At 40.8% G+C, this 20307-nt stretch overlaps 1 protein-coding gene across 3 annotated transcripts in view; it reads right to left on the reverse strand.

Annotated features, from left to right (window-relative positions):
* The window catches only part of cc2d2a (coiled-coil and C2 domain containing 2A), a 196122-nt gene that overhangs the window by 138590 nt on the left and 37225 nt on the right, over positions 1 to 20307 (reverse strand). For all 3 annotated transcript variants that reach the window (XM_068037959.1, XM_068037967.1, XM_068037957.1), the window contains exons 8-11: positions 19190 to 19291; positions 11991 to 12095; positions 5785 to 5985; positions 142 to 304 (exon numbers count right to left, since the gene is read on the reverse strand). In XM_068037959.1, coding sequence (XP_067894060.1) covers positions 142 to 304; positions 5785 to 5985; positions 11991 to 12095; positions 19190 to 19291 — 571 coding nt within the window. The remainder of the gene's footprint in view (positions 1 to 141; positions 305 to 5784; positions 5986 to 11990; positions 12096 to 19189; positions 19292 to 20307) is intronic.

A 20307-nucleotide genomic window follows, 5' to 3' on the forward strand; every position in this document is an offset into this window, starting at 1 on the left:
GCATAACTAATACAATAAAATGCCATTTCAACCGCAAGTATTTTTTTTAAACTTACAAAATAAACCCTAGAATTTAACCAGCCACTCTTTCTACGGGATGCCTACCAATGCATGTCAGAAACTATATTCAAAATAAGTTACCTGTCAGAATGCTGGGGGTAAAAAGGACTTTTTTGTCTTTCTGTCGTTGACTATGGTAGCCTTCACAATTGGGAGCCTTTACTACAAGAAAATCACGAGCTGTCTGATCAATTATGAAGAGATAGTCATCTTCATTATCTTTTACGAGTGGTTGATCCTCTTCCTGCAGTAACCAAGGGACAACACTGTTTTATTTTTTATTCCAAGAATTTTTACAAAAAAAAATTACATCTACACATTCCTGAATACTGAAGTTCAAATATACTTGAACTCGGCTTTCCAGTTAGTACAAGCTGCTATGTTATTTTTCACTGCTTCAAATTCAATGTTCCCTTAAGCATTTACTGCATTCCTCTTGCCCAAAAAAACATCCGTAGTCAGAGAGTTGTTTACGGCACGAAAGGAGGCCATTCAGTCCATCGAGTCCATGTCCATGCTGGCTCGCCACTCGATCCCAGTAGCCCTGCAAGTTTACTTCCTTCAAGTGCCCATCCAATTTCCTTTTCAAATCATTGATTGTCTCCGTCCGCTTCCACCACTCTTGTAGCAGTGAGTTCCAGGTCATTACCACCCACTGCATAAAAAAGTTCTTCCTCACATTCCCTCTGCATCTCTTGCCCAAAACCTTCAATCTGTGCCCACTAGCCCTTGTACCATTAGTTAATGGGAACAGTTTTTCCTTGTCTAACTTTCTAAGCCTGTCATAATCTTGTACCTCTCTTTTCAAATCTCCCCTCAATCTCCTTTGCTCTAAGGAGAATAACCCCAGCTTTTCCAACCTAGCCTTGTAACTAAAATCCCTCATCCCTGGAACCATTCTGGAAAATCTCCTTTGCATCGTCTCAAGGACCCTCACATCCTTCCTAAACTGTGGCGACCAGAACTGGACAAATATTCTAGTAATGGCCTAACCAAAGCGTCATAAAGGTTCAGCATAATTTCCCTGCTTTTATACTCAATGCCTCTATTTATCAAACCCAATATCTCATATGCTTTACTAACCACTCTCTCAATATGTCCTTCCACTTTCAAAGATCAATACACATGCACTCCGAGGTCCCTCTGTTCCTGAACACACTTTAGAACTGAGCCATTGAGTATATATTGCCTCACCCTATGCCTTCTGCCAAAATGCATCACCTCACACTTGGCTGTGTTAAATTCCAACTGCCACTAGTCTTCCCATTCTGTGAGCCGATCTATGTCCGGTTGCAGACGGTTCGCATTACCCTCACTGTTTGCCACTTCTCCAAGTTTGCTATCATTGGCAAATTTTGAAATTCTACTTTGTATTCCAAGATCTAAGTCATTTATTTATCGCAAAAAAAATCATTAGTCCTAGCACTGACTTTTGGGAACACCATGTCTGCTATCTTACAGTCTGGAAAACAACCATTTACCAAGACTTCTTGTTTTCTGTGCTTAAGCCATTTTTTTCATCCAATTGGACACTGACCCTCCTATCCCACGAGTCTCATTCTAATTAACAATCTTTTATGTAGCACTTTATCAAAGGCTTTCTGAAAATCCATATAGACATATCCACCACATCCCCTTCATCAACCTTCTCTGTTACTTCATCAAAAAAATCAATCAGATTAGTCAAGCATGATCGGCCTTTTACAAATCTGTGCTGGCTATCCTTAATTAACTCAAAGCTCTCCAAGTGCCTGTTGATTTTCTTTTCACTTGATTATTGTTTTTAAAACCTTACCCACCACTGCTGTTCAACTAACTGGCCTGTAGTTGCTCGGACTGTCTTTACACCCTTTCTTGAATAAGGGTGTCACATTTGCCACTCTCCAATCCTTTGGCACCTCCCCCATATCTAGGGAAGACTGGAAGATTAAGGCAAGACCTTCCGCTATCTCCACCCTCACTTCTTTTAGCATTCTGTATCCGCTTCTACTGATATTTTGTCAGATTCCTCTTCCTCAGTAAACATTGATACAAAGTACTCATTAAGTATTCTAGTCTTGCCCTGCATCTCTAAGCATATATTACGTCCTTTGTCCCTAATAAGCCCCATCCAACTCTTACTACCTACTTATTATTTACATGCCGGTAGAAGATTTTTGGGTTCCCTTTTATGTTGACTGCCATTCTATTCTCATATTCTCTCTTTGCCAGTCTTACTTCCTCTTCACCTCCCCTCTCAACTTATTGTATTTGGTCTGGTTCTCACTTGAAGAATTCACCAGACATGCATCATATACCCTCATACCCTCTTATTTTGTTTCATCTTTTAAGTTACACACAAAATTGAATATAATAATATTCAATAATAAACAGTTCTCAATTCTAGAAAAAAGACATTTTCTTGAAAACATTAGGATCTTTTCTGCTGTAATAAATGTCGACAGGACTGTATCCTAGCAGCTATACACTGAAATGCAGCTCAGAGTACATTTTGACCCAATCCAAAAACTCAAACGATGTCATATAACTTTGAACTAAACAGTGTAATTTTAAAAAAAATTCTATATCCATCTTTCTTGAATAAATTTCCTCTCTTTAGATCCTCCAGTGCCACACTTGCAGCTGAAGAGTGTTGGCAGGCAACTTAATCACATTCCTTTGCCAACTGCTGTCTGGAATCGGCCAACTGGAGAAAAGCCTGATGTGCCTTTCCCTTGGATATGCATTCCTTCATTATAATAGGATTGGCTTTCAAATAATTGAGATCATGTTGTGGGGAATGCAGGGTAGGGTGCAAACCAATGTTTTAACACCTATAATTAATCATTAAGTAAATGCACTGCATGATGCAGCACTGAGCAAGTCATTCCCAGAAAAGTGTCCCAAGGTGTCAGAAAGAAACTGCCAAATAGAACTTCACCCAGTGACTCTTACTGGAAATGAACGTGAGGATATTGCACTTTAGCTCATTATTTCCAACAGTTTGCAATAGTCGCTGCCTATGCTCACATAAAGAGTGTCCATTGTGGTGTGTTACCAAAAGGCTGTCAATGAAATTGTACTCTATGATGAGCCCCTACCTTCAGTGAGGAGAGATAAAGGGAGAAAATAGAAAGTGGGGTATGACAGAAAGTAACCCTAAAAGCTAAGTACTAAAAAGTATCACTCTGTCTCCTGAATAATTTATGAAACTGACCAATAGATGTTTCAAAGTCTTTGGTAATCTTTGAAATGTTGAGACCACACACTTTTAGCACTTAGTCCCTTTTTACATAACATGGGATAAACACAATGTTTTGAGCAGACATTCCGTAGAATTGCAAATGTCTTTAAATGTTTATTTTATGAAATATATAATTGCTGCTTGTTGGACTATTTACATACAGACCCAGTAATATGGTTAACTTGACACTGGCCTCAATGTTGGAGAAGCTAAATAAAAACCAGATTGAAAATATTTAATCAAAACAGAAACATAGAAACTTTGACTTTTCCTGGGCCATACTTTTTTCTCAGGGCAGACAGAGGTAATTTTCTCACTTAGCACTATGGAGGAAGATTCTAGTTTATTAACAGCACATATTGGAAATTTGCACATAGTCGGCTGATCAGTCATTTAAATCATGCACAGAATGCATCCAAATTTCTGACAGTTACCCCTTCCATGACAGGACTTGCTGCCATATTCCTTCAGAGTAAAATTAAAAATAAATGTCAAGAACATATGGAAAAACAATGTTATAAACTGAACAGTACCATATACACTCTCACATTACCATCTGCACCACATTAACTACTTAGGTACAAGTTACATGGTTTCAGAACTGTTGTTATTGAGGTAATCGGGCTCTGCAGCAGTATCAGTAGGACCATGCTGTATTCTGTAGTTATTGAACTTAAATGATTACATGCTTCCTAAAATTCAATTTGAACAATTCTGCATCCAAGTTATACCATATCTGTGCCAGTGAAAAGCTAAAAACATTTTGAATTGATACAAAAAAGTGTTGCATTACTGACTTTTGAGTTAACGTGTACACAACTATCTTTGCTTTCTGCGCAGTCTTGATTCGGATGCCAATTCTAATTCTGTCATACTATCCACTGGTCTTCAATATGCAGCTAGAAAAGGAGTTTTCATGTTGCATTACTTTCCTGATGAAAGCACCATGCGGTCCTAAAATACTAGCTGTTACACATTATAATCTATTTTAATCTTTAAAAGAAGTTACCACATAGGGTTATATAAAAGCAAAATACTGCAGATGTCGGAAATCTGAAACACAAACCACATAGGGTACCTGCTGAAAACATTATGATTTGATTGAATGCCACTCATTATCAGTTTTCTTTCCTTTTCCATTTTCGCTCCTCCCCTTTCCTGGAGGCAATGGGCTGAATTTTTACCAGCTCCTCAACATCAGGGGTCATTTGGGGGGGTGTTGGGGGGGGAGGGGGTATAAAATACTTGCGGAAGCAGCCCGCCACAACCTCCAACGCCAAGAAGGCCCCACCGCACGTTACCGGTGGCAGCGAGGCCTCGATGTGGCCCTGTTGGGGCCTTCACTTAAATAGTAAAATCAATGCAAATTAATTTACATATACTTATCTTGTCCCGGCGGCCGTCCCACGCCAACTCGTGCACTTTCGGAACTCCATTCGGAGTTCCGAGGTGAGACGCTGGTGGGGCAGGGAAAACCTTCCTATTGGTTGTGGGGATGTTGGGAAGGGGTTGAGGGTCAGATGTTCTGAAGGTGAGGGGGGGGGGGCGGTGTTAAAGTTTGCAATTTTACAAATTGGCTTTACAGCGGGAATTGGTTATTTTGTTAATGGATAACTCAGCGGGAGGTTGGAAAGGAGACTGAAAGTGTTTCGGACATTTTGTTTGTTATTTCTGGGTGCCGGCATCTTTAAAAATTGTACAGACCCTGAAGGGCTTGAAGCCCTTTAAAAATGGCGCCAATGCCGGACGCCATTGCTGGGTCCGGAGCAGCTGCCCCCTCTACGTCATCGGGGGCGACACTCCGCCCCCTCCATTTAAATGAGCCCCTGTGCAAAATATCGCAGGGGCTCAGCGGCGGCGATTCCATGTCTGAAGGCTGCCGAGTTCAAAGCGCGCTGCCCTCACGTGCAGCATGCTAATAAAATTCAGCCCATTAACTCTCTTGCTAGGGTACAGTTTCAGTGGCAATGGTTGCCCTCTGCTGCCTCAGCTGAGTGAGCACTATGCATGTGTAGACCTCGAAAAGGATCACTATTTAGCAGCTCAGAACATCATCTCTGACCCGATTCCTGTCCTCACTCAATATCCACAAATGTACGCCCTTCCAGTCAGACTGATCTGGTGCAGAAGCCCTGGCAGATTTGGTGTCACACCACCACTAACCCAATTGAGGGCAGCTAACAAAGCAGAGATTGGGACATTTCTAATTTCTAATACAAAACTTCTTCCCTTCCTTTCAAGTTGCCTTAAAAAGGAGAAGAAGTAAATCTAATTAAAATGCATAACATGCAGGCCTATTCCATTTCCTGGCATATTTAGTGATTGATGATGTAGTTACAGAAAAAGAACTTTGGCATCAAATGTTGGGAACGAAATAAAAGGTACAGTACTCCAAGAAAGACATAAATAGAAGAATTATCCTGGTACAATCATGCCTGTGGATTGCTGAAACAATGAACAATTTATATTTCCCTTGATATGCTACTGTGCTGCACTTTTACCTCTTCCTCTTCTTCCATTTCTCTGCTGACTGTGGACTCTCCTCCACCCCTGTCATCCTCCACCTCCTCCTCTTCTTGGTCAACCTTTTTAAGTGTTTCAGGCTGTTTCTCCTTTTTCGACTCTTCTTCTGTTTCTTCAGGTTCAGGGTCAAAATTGAAGGTGAAGAAGTTATATGCCTCTTCAGCAGAAGGAAGACCATCCTGTGGATGAAAATATTAGTTTTAAAAAATCATCACTGCTATGCTGCTGGGTCTACTAGTTTTTCAGCAGGAAAAGCAACTAGAGGTGATGTTGACAGATTCTCAATAACCAAGACATATGAACTCATATCTTAGTAAATTTTGTACAGGTTATTTATTCTGCAAAAAATTGATTAAATGTGAAATTATACAAATCAGATATAAATGGCATGTGTATTTCTCCCTCTACCTCAAAAATCACAAATCTGGTCATAATGATTTGTACTGCATCACCAGTTTCAGTACCAATGTGAAACCATTGCTGTCATAGCAGCAGTGTAAACCCTCTACAAATTCAGTTCCATTTTATTAAACAGCAACTGGAACATTATCTCAAAGTGGCATCACAGCACTATCTGTAACACAAATGGGAACCATCTGAAAATAGATCAAATCTGGAGATCAGTTATTAGTACCACAGTATAAATATGTTCATTATGCTGATGTACTGTATACATTCCAACACTACATTCCAGCATATTAATACATAAATACTTGGGCTAAAACATTAGTATACAACGATAGACAAATCTATGAAAATATACCATGCACAGTTCAGTGATAAGGACGCTTCCATTCTCTTGTGTATACTATACTGGAACATTGTTTGTCTCCTGTATCTCATTGGACAGAATGATTTCTCTGGGAATTCTACTTTTCAAAGAGCTATTTTCCTTGTGCATGTTTTCAAGGATCCATAACGTGGGTCAATAATTTTCAGGGTACAATACTGGTCTCAGCAAATGGAGTCCAGATAATGATGACATGAGATCGCAACTCACATGGCGTTTATTCAGGTTCTCTTTCAGTACTAAACACAGTAAAATAATCAGTTTCAGTTGCTTGGAAACTGTATCTGTAATGATTTGTTCCCATTATAAGGATTTAGTTGGCTGCATAAGTGATGAATTATACACTTAGTAGAGTGACAGAGCCACCTGCGAAAACATTGCAGAAATGATATCAGGGTAAACAAAAATCTGATATTAGGCAAAATCCCATGAAAAAGAATGTGCCAATAGGATTTATACAATTTACAAAGAAATCATCTCCTGATTATTCAAAAATCTTATTTTCTTACCATGAAACTCAGGAGAATTATTCATTCCACTAAAAAAGAACGTATTGACTAGAAGTCATAATTTGGCAATTTGCACATAGATTGGATAATATTTTAAAGTTGTTTTTTGAATAAGTCATACCACAAATTCATGGTCAGAGGGAAAGAATAATCATATTGCTCTGATTTAATCATTAGTACTAACTTTCCCTTTGTCTGAGCTGAATTTAAAGATTTATCCCAATATGTTGCACTGTCTAACCAATGACATTAAGTGATAGTTATTAAGCAATGTTTCATAAATCAGTTACAAGGATTTGCTGAACATTAGGTACTAATGAATAGCATTAACTCTCGTTAAACATTACATCACTCCTAGTAAACCTGGTTACAGGAAAACATCCTGTTTCATTATTAAAGTCAAGACAGTATTTGGCAATTAAGCACTTACATTAATGTCTCACCATCTGGAATCTCTTATTGGTGTATACAAAAAGAAAAAGAAAACTCTCCCTTCAAAACTATGCTATACTAGAGAAAGGCTAAGCTTTTTTATAGAAAGAAAATGGAGACAGAGAAGCAGATGACAAAAGTGCACTTAGAGGCAGAATGGAGCATCTCAACCATGGGCAAATTGAAGGTTGAGGAATTAGGGAACAAAACTATTTCTGAAGATGTATGCACATACTGAATGTTTCAACTCTCAAAGGGACTTTCAATTTTCTTGTTTTAGAAGTACAATGAAATTCAAAGGAAACATCCTGTGCAGAGATAAGTATAACTCATAATGGAAATTAATACAAATGCTGAAAATCTGAAATAAAACTGAAAATTCTGGTACAGCACAAGAGATCATTCAACATCTGACACAGAAAAATAGGTTCATATTTGAGGCAAGACCCTTTATCAGACTGACCAACTTTGACAAAGAATTATACCAGAAATTTTAACATCTTTTAAATGCTCACAGATCTGCTGTGCATTTCCAACATTTTCCATTTTTATTTCATAAAATAATTTGAGGAAGGCCATTTGACCCTCTTTAGTTCATCTACCTGCTTTACATCTAAGCAGATCTTACATGCTTCCAGCGTTTCCACCTTCACTACTTCATCTGGAAGACTATTCCACACATAGATCACTCTTTGCAAGAAGAATAATTTTCTGATATCAATCCCAAATTGACCTTTTACTGGGTTTAACCCGTGCCTCTTAGTCCTATTCTAAAATTTAATTCAAAGTACCATTTCAGATTAACTTATCCATACCTCCAACTGTCTTCCATAAAAATCATCTCTCACGTGCCTACTTTCCAGGTTGAAATGCCCAAGTTTTTCCTCCTAGTTCAGCCTTCTATATTATGGATGTGCCTCAGGGCTCTTCTCTGCAGTGCCTCCAGCACTTGAATGTCTTCCTTGTTGCTCAGTGACAAGAACTGGACACTATACTCAAGATGTGTTCTAACAAGACCACTGTACATTTTGACCATTGTTGCTTGACTTTGTAGGTCAACATTCTATTAACTTTGTTGCATATCATTCTGCATTAGTTGAGCATGTTGAGCATCAAGTGTAATAAGACTCCTAGGCTTCTTAATTTCATCTTTAGCTATTTTAAAACAATTAAGGGAGCACACGTCATCCATTTTTTCTTCCTATGCAGTTGCTCTCAATTTAAAGCACCCAGGTGACCCTTCAGGCACATCAGTTTTAAAGATACTACAATGACATAAGGCAAGAATTTCTACTTCACAGCATTGAGAATTGAAAAATGTTATGTTACTGACAAGTCTTTCATCTGCTCCTGTGTGCAGTTGCTAAAACAACAATTACAATCCATTTATGTTATTAGGACTTGCAGTATTCAGTTTTGTAATGTCTTCCATTTATAAGTTTAGGATCTGTGGAAAATTAATACACAAAACTCTAAAGAAGCAAACTGTCTGCTTCTGATATGAATATCCTACTCTCAGAATTCATTGCAAGAAAGGGATTGCATGGTTGGGTGGGGGTGGTGGTGGAATATAAACAAATGAATTAGATATTTCAGAAACTCGGCAATGTATGCTTGTTTAAAAACACAAGGCAGCAGGAAAACAATCCCCTGCCCTCGTGTTCAGCGAGAGTGGGATGTTAGTGCTGAGAAACAGAACATGTTCTTACATCAGGTTGTAATGTCAGCATTAACAATTACAGAGGTAGATGTGGAGAAAAGCTCTCTATATAGTCTGTCACAACAATGAGCCTGATTCTCAAATTGACATTACTGTTTCACAAGCGAGCTATACTATGTCCCCAGAGAAACAGCCAATTAGTGGTGAATTTGGGGTCGTTTTGTGCCAAGAAATGACAATTTACAGTTCTTCAATATGATTTGTTGAAGGGAGAGTGGTTCTTGGTGTTTCCATCTGATTGGTGGATTCTGTGTTTGGGGAGGGCACAAAGGGAAGTTTTCTGCCCTTTGGTGTAGGGTGCACAGGAATTCAGAATGGAACCCAATCTTCCAAACTTCTGCCCCGAAAGGGCATCCCTCAGAATTGAAGTTGAGATTTGAGTTTGCAGGTGGGGGAGGTCTGGGCAGATCTTGAAAACTCCCTCCTGCCCCGCCCCCACCAATCCAGGAAATTCTACCCTTTTAGTCCCGAGCTAATGAGTCCCTGAGGGAATTAGATTAGGTTAGAGATACAGCACTGAAACAGGCCCTTCGGCCCACCGAGTCTGTGCCGAACATCAACCACCCATTTATACTAATCCTACACTAATCCCATATTCCTACCAAACATCCCCACCTGTCCCTATATTTCCCTACCACCTACCTATACTAGTGACAATTTATAATGGCCAATTTACCTATTAACCTGCAAGTCTTTTGGCTTGTGGGAGGAAACCGGAGCACCCGGAGAAAACCCATGCAGACACAGGGAGAACTTGCAAACTCCACACAGGCAGTACCCGGAATCGAACCCGGGTCCCTGGAGCTGTGAGGCTGCGGTGCTAACCACTGCGCCACTGTGCCGCCGTAATTGAATTGAATTGAATTGAAAAAAGCCTCATATTTATACTTCAGAAATAGATCAGTTACAACACAGGAACAGGTCACTTAGTCCCATTAGCCGATGTAGGTGTTTACCCTCCATAAAAGCAAATAGTCCTAATCTATTTATAATAGTTCTAATCAATTTGCCTGCTCTGGCCCCATATCCCTTCATCCACCTATCCAATCTAATATTGAAAGCTGACAATTTCTGTTTCAACTACTAACCCTGGAAGCAAATTACACAGCCTCATTATTCTCAGTGTAAACATATTTTTGCTGCTCTGTGTTCAAAATCTCTTATATTTAATCTTGCATCTAAGGTCTCTCTTTCCAGACACCTTGACCGACCATTGGAAACAGGCTATGTCTAGCTATTCTACCCCAACCTTTCAGCATTTTAGCACTTCTATCACATTGCCCCGCATAAATGACCTTCCCTAAGAGGCTTTCTTGTTCCAATGGGAGCAAATGTTAAAAAGGAAGGATTTTGTTTGGACCTTCCAGTGGCATCACTGTTATTTGAATGGCACCAATGCTAAATTCTGACTGGCCTTGTAGGAGTGATGCACCTACCCCAGCTATGCAGATAACAGTTATCTTCATAATTTAATATGCAGACTCTGTGTTTGGGCTTGGACATACAGGATTACACTGCGCCCCAGTGGTGCTGGCAGAACAGGGCCCCAAGAATGTCAGGGTCCATTATTAGTATATGGATAGATAAGTGACTTGCACAGACACATCAAAAATCTCCAATGGAAAATATAGCAAAAAGAGATGAACAATGAAACCAGACTCAGAAGAATTTAAGATTCTTTGAGTAATCGATCAACTAATTACAAGAAGGATACCAATGCTTCAAGCGGGTATAAGCAACAAGGCGGACACCAGGTATTGGGAATTTGAGTTCTGAAGAAAAGTTAAAGAAAGTTTGGGTTGTTGTTTCCAAGAACATTGGAATTGGCACCTTTTACAACCTCTGGATGTCGCAAAGCGTTTTACAGTCATTGAATTACATTTTTGAACTGTAGTCACTATCGTAATGTCGGAAAAACGAGAGCCAATTTGCACACATCAAGCTCCCATAAACTGCAATATGATAATGATCAGGTAATCGTTTTTTTTCTCAGTGATGTTGATTGAGGCACAAGTATTGGTAAGGACATCAGGTATAACGCCCCTGCTCTTTTTCAAAATGGTGCCATGGGACCTGTTGTTATCTCCACCTGAAAGAACAGACGGGGCCTTGGTTTAACATCTAATCTGAATTACGGCACATTTGGCAATACAGCACTCCCTCAGTACTGCACTGGAGTAGCAGCATTGATTTTGGAGTGGGACAGGAAGGAACTGATAACGTTGATCCAAATTAGAGACAAGCTAGAGACAAATTAGGAAGTTGGGAGTAAGGAAAGAAACTGGGCTGAACTTGATCACCTTAAGAGTAATGGAGTTGTGGAACCATCTATTGGGAAAGATACTGAAGCACCCAAAAAGAATGGGTTCAAAAGACAATCATGCATTTTGAGAAAGATTTGAGGGATAAGGTTAAACAGGGGGAGGATAATGGTGTCTGACTGCTGGAAATTCAACAGAATTATGGTGTCTACTGGACTACTCAAGTTCCCAAGATACTGATTACACTTGATTGAGATGCCCTTTAAAGCAATGCTGTTAACCATACTCACCTAAAACTGAGCCACCTGCATCTTGTCCCACTGACCTGCTCAACAATCTCCATTGGCTTCCCATCTCAAATTACACTAAATAGACAAACTTTAATTTTACTGTTAATTTAAGTTATGCAACATGCATATGGGTATGATTTAAAAATTAAAAAAGCTTGCATCACTGGATGTGGAAGACTTGCCTGTGCTTTCTGCTTTACTTTATTTGCTACTTCACGAAATTTCACTCTTGAAGAAGGAAAGGGCGATTCATCACCTCTTGGTCTCTTCATGTCCACTTCATCTACCTGAACATGTCACAACAACATTAAGTTGACGACGTTACTGTTGAAGAGAACACCTGTAACCTTTAGTTCCCGACTGCTAGATTTTGGACTATTTAGTCACAGAAGGATTCTGTTATAATTTACATTAAAAGGATATCAAGTCAAATTCATCGCACAAGAAGTTAAATGCACAACACACAGCTTCTGGGAAATGCGGATGATATTCAGACGAAGCATCTATCCGGATTGTTTGAGACACAGATATTTGTTTAGACATTCTACAAATCACCAACACCTATTATTGTTGGGATGAGCTCAGCAAGGGTAGCAAGTTAGCAGAACACTGGAAGGACAATAGTCAGTTCAACTGGACAGTTGCTGGACAGAGAAAGCTGGGATGGAGCAAACAGAACTTCCTCTGTAGCTGGGAAACAAAGGATAGAAAAGCATGTAGGCCCAGATTTTGCAGTCAGCAGCGAAGGAATGGAGCGCACCATACATAATACTTAAAGTTGGCCACAGACATTATATGGACATTTGCATGGCAACTTACAGTAATTAGAAAGCCATTTCAGCGTGGCTTTCCTCTACAGGGGACCTGAGACCTGCATGAGCAGAGCAATCAACTGTGTACCTCCTCAACTAATCAGATTGAAGAATCTTCACTGAGAAACAGAGTTGAAACCAGGAAAGATAAGTTAGAATAACTATTTCTATGTAAAATTGTGCCGAAAAAGCTAAATAAAGAGATGGGAAAGAAAAATGGTGTTAACAGATGGAGATGCGAGACAGAAAGAAAAAGTAAAAAGAAAAAATCTCCTACTATAATTAACATCTGAAAGAATGAGACTCCACACTTGTAAGAGTAAATTTTCAGTGCAAGAGGGATTGTTTGGCAGTAATTGAAACTTATCACAGCGTTAAAAATTCACTTACACTTGAATGGACAAGCCCGAACATTTAGTGAGAATCTAGTGGGTAAGAACTGTAACTTACATCCTTCATGCATTTTAATGTTGTGTCTTAGCGAGATACTGACATATGCTTACAGAGTAGCAATAGCAACTCCTTGATTTCCATGTTTTACAGTGCATGCATAAACACCGGAAGTTGTTGTCTGATTTACTCCTGAACAAAGGTGAGCACTGATAGCCTCACCATTATTCATACCATAAATTTCAGGCCATGGTCTAAGGCAGTACTGGTAAGGAAGACATATGGAGAGTAAACGTGTTCTCCTTAAGGTAGTGCTGATTGGATTCAGAGGATTTACTGGTAAATGAAAATATATCTAGCTCGCTCAGAGGGACAATGTGGGTGTGTTTTGTTGTTTTCTATGTTACGAGAAGTGCTATGAAATAAGTATTAATGCATTGAAATTGTTATTTCATTTGCTTACAAATTCACCTGGTGATTCTCACTAAAGTGCTCATCAGACCACTGATGGGAAAATTGTAGGAGCACACGTTACAGCTTGTGAGATTACTGCGTATAACTCACGTAACAAGAGCTTTTATTATTACAACCCCTGGGTTGACCTAATATTGGGCAATGAAGGTGAACTCCTGACTGCAAAGCACGTGGAGAAAATTGCTCATGAGGGCCTCAAGTTTAAAACACTGCCCAATAAAGCATCCATTTTGTGCATTGTACAAATATTCTTGTTTCTTCATGGAATAGAAAATAAATCACTTTACATAAATAGGAAATTGATAAGGCACTAAATAAATTAGAGTATGTTCTTGGGTTAAAAAACTCTCTATTCTAAAATAAATGCGTGTTGCACTTTAACAATTACAGCTGAATGCAGACAGTCCAACTTATAGCACTGTTTATTTTCTTTGTTCCATACCCAATTACAATAATTATCTCAATGAAATACCTTCCAAATCTTCTGCAAACAACCCTGACCTGGCAGTTCGAACATCATTTCGCACTACAATGCAGCTGTTGCTTTACACTTTTCATTGTATGATTCCAAAGTGAAACAAAAATATATATGCCCTGCTGGACTGCCAAGTGATATTCATCCCTTACAATACAACCTGGTTAACTGTCAAGTTATGCACACTGCAATAACTCTGCTCCAGCTGCTGTTATAAGCAGCGAACTTCAGCAAGTGTCAAACTGCCTCTCCATACAGTTTAAACCGTTATAATTCAAAGTTGACTCAATTTAAATAATCTTTTAACACCAAGTTACATTATTATTTTAAACTAAATTGGCAGGGGATGGGCATCAGCATATAGAAGTAGAAAAGAGGAATAAGGTGCATACTGTGAGAGTGTTGGATAGTACTAGAAAAGGAAGTAATGCCATTTAAGATAGGAGAAGACTAAGAATGACTGTGAGGAATACAAAGACAGGTTTAGAATGCCTGTATGTAAATGCACAAATGTGGCAAAATTGATTGGTGAGCTACAAGCACAAATAGCTGTATGGTAGTATGATGAAGTGACAATAATGAAAACGTGGCTTAAAGATGGTGAGGACTGGATGCTTAATATTGAAGGATACAAAGTGTTCAGAAAAGATAGGGAAGGAAAAAAGGGAGGTGGGATGGCATTAGTGATTAGGGAAGACATTGTAGTGTTGGATAGAGGGGATGTCCTTGAGAGGGCAAGGACAGAATCCATTTGGTTAGAGCTGGGAAGCAAAAAGGGGATGATCACACTACAGGGGTGGGGGGGGGGGGGGAGTTGGGAGAGAGGGAAGGGAGAGAGGGAAGGGAGGGAGGGAGGGGCACTGAGCAAGGTGAGTGAGTGAAGAAAATCTTCAGGGAAATCACAGAGATGAGCAAGAACTATAGAGTGGTGATAGTGGGGGATTTCAATTTTCCAAATATCGATTGGGATAATGTTAGAGTAAGGGTAAGGAACGGAGGAATTTCTGCAATGTATTCAGGAGAACTTCCTTGACTAGTATGTTCTTGGTCCAACTAAAAAGAGACATTGCTGGATCTGGTACTGGGGAATGGGTTGGGCCAAGTGGACCAAGTGTCTGTCGGGGAAACACTTGGGTAGGAGTGATCATTGTATTTTAAATTTTAGATTAGCAATGGTGAAGAGCAAGAAACAATCTAAAGTAGAGCTTCTAAATCACAAGAGGGTTAACTTCAATTGAATGTGCAAGGATCTAGCCAAGGTAAAATGGAACCAAAGATTAAGAGGAAAAACTGTAACAGAGCAATGGGTGATCTTTAAGGAGGTGATGTTTCAGGGACAGGCTAGGTGCATTCCAACAAGACTGAATGGTAAGGTAACCAAAGTCAGGGCACCTTGCATGACGAGAGAGATGATGAAACAAAAAAGATGGTGTATGATGCATGTCAGGTGAATTCTTCAAGTGAGAACCAGACCAAATACAATAAGTTGAGAGGAAATGAAGAGGAAAATATGACTGGCAAAGGGAGAATATCAGAATAGAATGGCAGTTAAGATAAAAGGGAACTCAAAAATCTTCTACCTATATGTAAATAGTTAGTGGGTAGTAAAAGGTGGGATAGGGCCTATTAGGGACAGAGAGGGTGATATATGCTTAGAGGTGCAGGGCAAGGCTAGAATACTTAATGAGTACTTTGTATCAGTGGTTACTAAGGAAGAGGATGCTGACAAAATAACAGTAGAAGCAAAGATTGTAGAGGTAACTGATGAGGAGAAAATTGATAGTCAGGATGAACTGGAAAGGCTGGCTCTGCTTAGAGTGGATAAGTCACCTGGTCCAGATGGCTTGCATCCCAATTCCTAAATGGAATGGGAGCAGGCTCAGCAGAAGGGCTTACCATAATCTTACAATCTTCCCTAGATACAGGGGAGGTGCTAGAGGATTGGAGAGTAGCAAATGTGACATCCTTATTCAAGAAAGGACGTTCCTACTAACTATGGGCTGGTCCGTTTAACATCTGTGGTGGGTAAGGTGCTAGAAACAATAATCAGGGGAAAAAACCAACAGGCACTTGGGGAGGTTTGAGTTAATTAGGGAGAGCCAGCATGTATTTGTAAAAGGCAGATCATGCTTGACTAATCTAACTGAATTTTTTGATCAAGTAACAGAGAAGGTTGATGAAGGGAAATCAATGGATGTTGTCTATATGGATTTTAAAAACGTCTTTCACAAAGTACCACATAAAAGGCTGATTACCAAAACTGAGGCTCACAGAATAGGAGGGTCAGCGTCAGCTTGGGTAAAAAATTGGCTTAAGGAACAGAAAACAGCGAGTCATGGGGCTGGATTTTACCAGCTCCTCGACACCGTGGGTTGTGGCGGGGAGGCCCGTAAAATTCTAGTGGGAGCGGTCTGCCACAATCCACAACACCGAGAAGGTGCCGCCGGATATTAGCGGCGGCGAGGCCTCAGTGTGGCACCCCCCCACCCTCCGCCAAGCGGCAGGGCCTTCATTAATGTATTCAAATGAGGGTAATAAGCATGCAAATGAACTTACCTGCTGCCGACACCGCACACTGATTTTACAGCCACCGGCTGCAACTCATGCTTTCGGAGAGACGAGGACTAAATTATCAGGGCAGGGTGGAGGAGGGGGGGCGGGGAAACGGAGAATACTATTCCTATTGGTTGTGGGGATGGTGGGAAGGGGTTGAGGGTCAAAGATGCTGAAGTTCGGGTGGGGGGGTTCGGAATTTCAAAAAGTGTTTCTTTGGGGGGATAGGTCAATTTAAGTATTGAGTACTCAGTGGGGGGTGGGAGAGAGGGTTTCAAAGTTAAATTAAACTTTTATTAAAATTTTTATCAAACCAGCATCTTTAAATATTTAAATGGCTCCTGAAGGGCTTGAAGTCCTTTAAAAATGGCGCCAGACGCCTTTGCTGGGGACGCAGCAGCTGCCCGCTCTACGTCATTGGGGGCGGCTGCTCCGCCTCCTCCATTTAAATGAGCCCTCGCGCGTAATATCACAGGGGCTCTGCGGCAGCCGCTCAATGTGGGCAGGCCACCGACTTCAAAGTGTGCCGTGCTAATAAAATTCAGCCGAGAGTAAGTAGTTGCTTTTCAGACTGGAGGACTGCAAAAGGACATAGATAGGCTAGCGGAATGGGCAGATGGAATAAAAACAGGAAGTGCTGGAAATGCTCAGCAGGTCTGGCAGCATCAGTGGAGAGAGAAACAGAGTTAATGTTTCAGGTTAATGACCTTTCATCAGAACCGACAGATGGAATTTGATAGTGAAATGTGAGGTGATGCATTTTGGCAAAAGGGATAGGGAGAGACAATATACTAAATGGTACAATTCTAAAGAGTGTACAGAGACAGAGCAAGCTGTGGGTTCATGTGCATAGATCTTTTAAGATGGCAGAACATATTGAGGGAGAGTAGTTAGCAAAGCACATGGGATATTGGGCTTCATAAATAGAGGTATTGAGTCCAAAAGCAGGGAGGTTATGCTGAACCTTTATAAAGCTCTGGTTCAGCCGCAACTGGAGTACTGCATCCAGTTCTGGTGAAAAACACTTTAGGAAGGATGTGAGGGTTCTTGAGAGGGAGCAGAGGAGATTTACGAGAATGGCTCCTAGGATAAGGGATTTTACCTACAAGGTTAAGTTGAAGAAGTTGGGGTTGTTCTCCTTGGAGCAATGGAGATTGAGGGAAGATTTGATAGAGGTGTACCAGATTATGACAGGTTTGGACAGGGTAGACTAAGAAAAGCTGTTCCCACTAGCTGATGGTACAAAGACTAGGCGGCACAGATATTAGGTTTTGGGCAAAATATGCAGGGGAAAGTGAGGGAGAACCATTTTATGCAGCAAGTCGCAATGACCTGAAACTCGCTGCCTACGAGAGTGGTGGAAGCAGAGAAGATGAATGATTTCAAAAGGAAATTGGTTGGACATTTGAAGGAAATAAACTTACAAGGCTATGGGGATAGAGCCAGGGAATGGGACTGCTTGGATTCGTCTACAGAAAGCTGGCATGGACTTGATAAGCTGAATGCCCTCCTTTCTGTGCTGTTTTGACCCAAAGGCTGGAATTTTACATTGGGCGGGAGGCCCCGTCCACCGGCCGAAAAGCCGGGGCGAGCCCACCTCCGCCAGGCCTGGGAAGCCACGCCGGGATTTTTCACTCCCCAGGCCCTTAATTGGCTTTGGACAGGACTTCCACCGCCTTGAGGCAGCAAGCCCCGACTAATGGAGCTGCTATCCAATCAGCGGGCTGGCAGCTCTTAGTCCCGGCACTGCCACTAGGAGCGGTGCACTGCTGGACGATGCCCAGCCATCGGAAGCAAGAAGGGACGACAGCCCCCGAAAGATGGTAAGTTTTTTGGGCCTCGCCGGGGACAACTGGCTGGCAAGGGGGGTTGGTGGTGGGGTAGTGTTGTGCGGTGGGGGCAGTTGGGGCTTTGGTGGCAGCCCTCCATGGGGCACAGGGTGCCCGAACAGGAGGCCACCCCCCCACCCTGACCAGGCTGCAAGGGGGCCGCCAGGTTTCAGCTGGCAGTGTTCTTGGTGCCTTTGCCATCCAGCCGCCGTGAGTAAAATACCAGCAGCGGAAGAAGAGGCCCTTATGTGCCAGTTAATTGGCCACTTAAAGGCCTTGATTGGCCTGGGACGGGCAGGCCAATTCTACCTGCCGCCCCACATAAAACTGCAGCGGGACAGGAAGGCATCGGGGACAACCCCCTCCGCCTCCCATTGAACTTTACAGCCCCTGCCCATCCCCGGCACCAGCCCATTCATTAGGGGCCGTAAAGTTCCAGCCTATGACTCGAAATTATTTGAATTAAACCATTTGAATTTTTAGCACAAAAATGATGGACATATCAGGAGCAGATCACAGGAGGAATAAAAGAGTACCAGTATGAAGAGTAGGAAGAAAAAAAGTACCATTAAAAGAACCTTTTTCTTTGAAAGAGCAGTCCACAACATCAATCTACAATTTAGATGTTCCTTAAATTATGAATTTTATCCCAGTTCAGATTTTATTCAAACCCGTCAAATTTAGTTCCGAATATCATTCAAAAGCACAACACAAAGAAATGGAAACAAACAGAACATAAAAAAAGTGACAAACAGGAAGTGAATGAAATTGTACGAGAAAGATGAGGCAATAAATGAATATGAAGCTTATACTATCAATTATTAATACTTTTAAAACTATTTTCTTACCTCAGTGTCAAATCGAGTGACTGACTCTTGGTCTCTGAAACGTGTTAGACGTCGAGAAGGTGCATTCGCTTCCTCTTGCTGGATAGCACTCTGCGCTTTCGACTAAACAATATGTTTAAAAATAGAAACATTAATTCGACAAGGCAACACGCGCACACACGCGCGCGCACACACACGCACACGCACACACAATTAAATTAGGGCCGAATAAAAGCAAGCCACCTGCCTTCACCTCTAAGATCAGTGGCCAGCCTTTCCATTGTATCACTCAGACACTCCCTGTTGTGCCGGTGTGGAGGTGACAATAGCTGTGCAGCTGATGCCACGTAAAACTGAATAAAGTTCAACTGATTTAAGAAGGTAATTGGGTTTACTCAGATCTTTGCAAGAATTCGTCACTCTGCGTGTAATTAAACAAAGTATCCTCTAATTCAACAGAATCAGCTCATATCAATCTGCTTCAATGCTATCCTATAAAACTTAATTCTGATCCATATGCAAGACATTACTTTGTCAGAACTGAAATAAAATGCTGAGAATTGGAAGGACATATATTCAGTTAATGAATAGGAAAAAGTACAAAATGAAAAGATGTTTAAGTTAAGCAAAGAGAAAAATAAAGAGTTGTTGACCAGTGTTGTTGTGAGGCAAAGACGATGGAATATCAGTAGCACAAAACTGCCACAGAACGTGCATTGCAAAACTAAAAGCTGTCTGTTCTGCTGCAAATTATCTGAGCAATAAAAAATATCAAAACCATTGATAACAAAACAAACAATAGACCCCATTCCTCTCCTGCCATGCATAAAATCACTAGAGTATTATTGTCATTAATTTCCAATTTGCATTTTCACACATTTCACCAAATGCTTCCACAGCAATGGAGCAAACAACACCTCTTAAATGTTCTGTTTTCCAAGTAAACCTTAAAATTAACTAACACATAATGCAGAACATACTTAGGCCATGTAAAAATAAAAGACTAATGGACAGCTGGTGGCAAGTGTTTCAATTGAGCAGTTCTAATAGCAAAGCACAAGAGTTCAACATGTGCTTCATGCTCAGCAGAATCCAAATACTAAACTGTTGTCTTAACTCCCTTCCACACAGTTACTGTT

This window comes from Heterodontus francisci, chromosome 1 (assembly GCF_036365525.1).
Source record: "Heterodontus francisci isolate sHetFra1 chromosome 1, sHetFra1.hap1, whole genome shotgun sequence".
Taxonomy (NCBI): Eukaryota; Metazoa; Chordata; class Chondrichthyes; order Heterodontiformes; family Heterodontidae; genus Heterodontus; species Heterodontus francisci.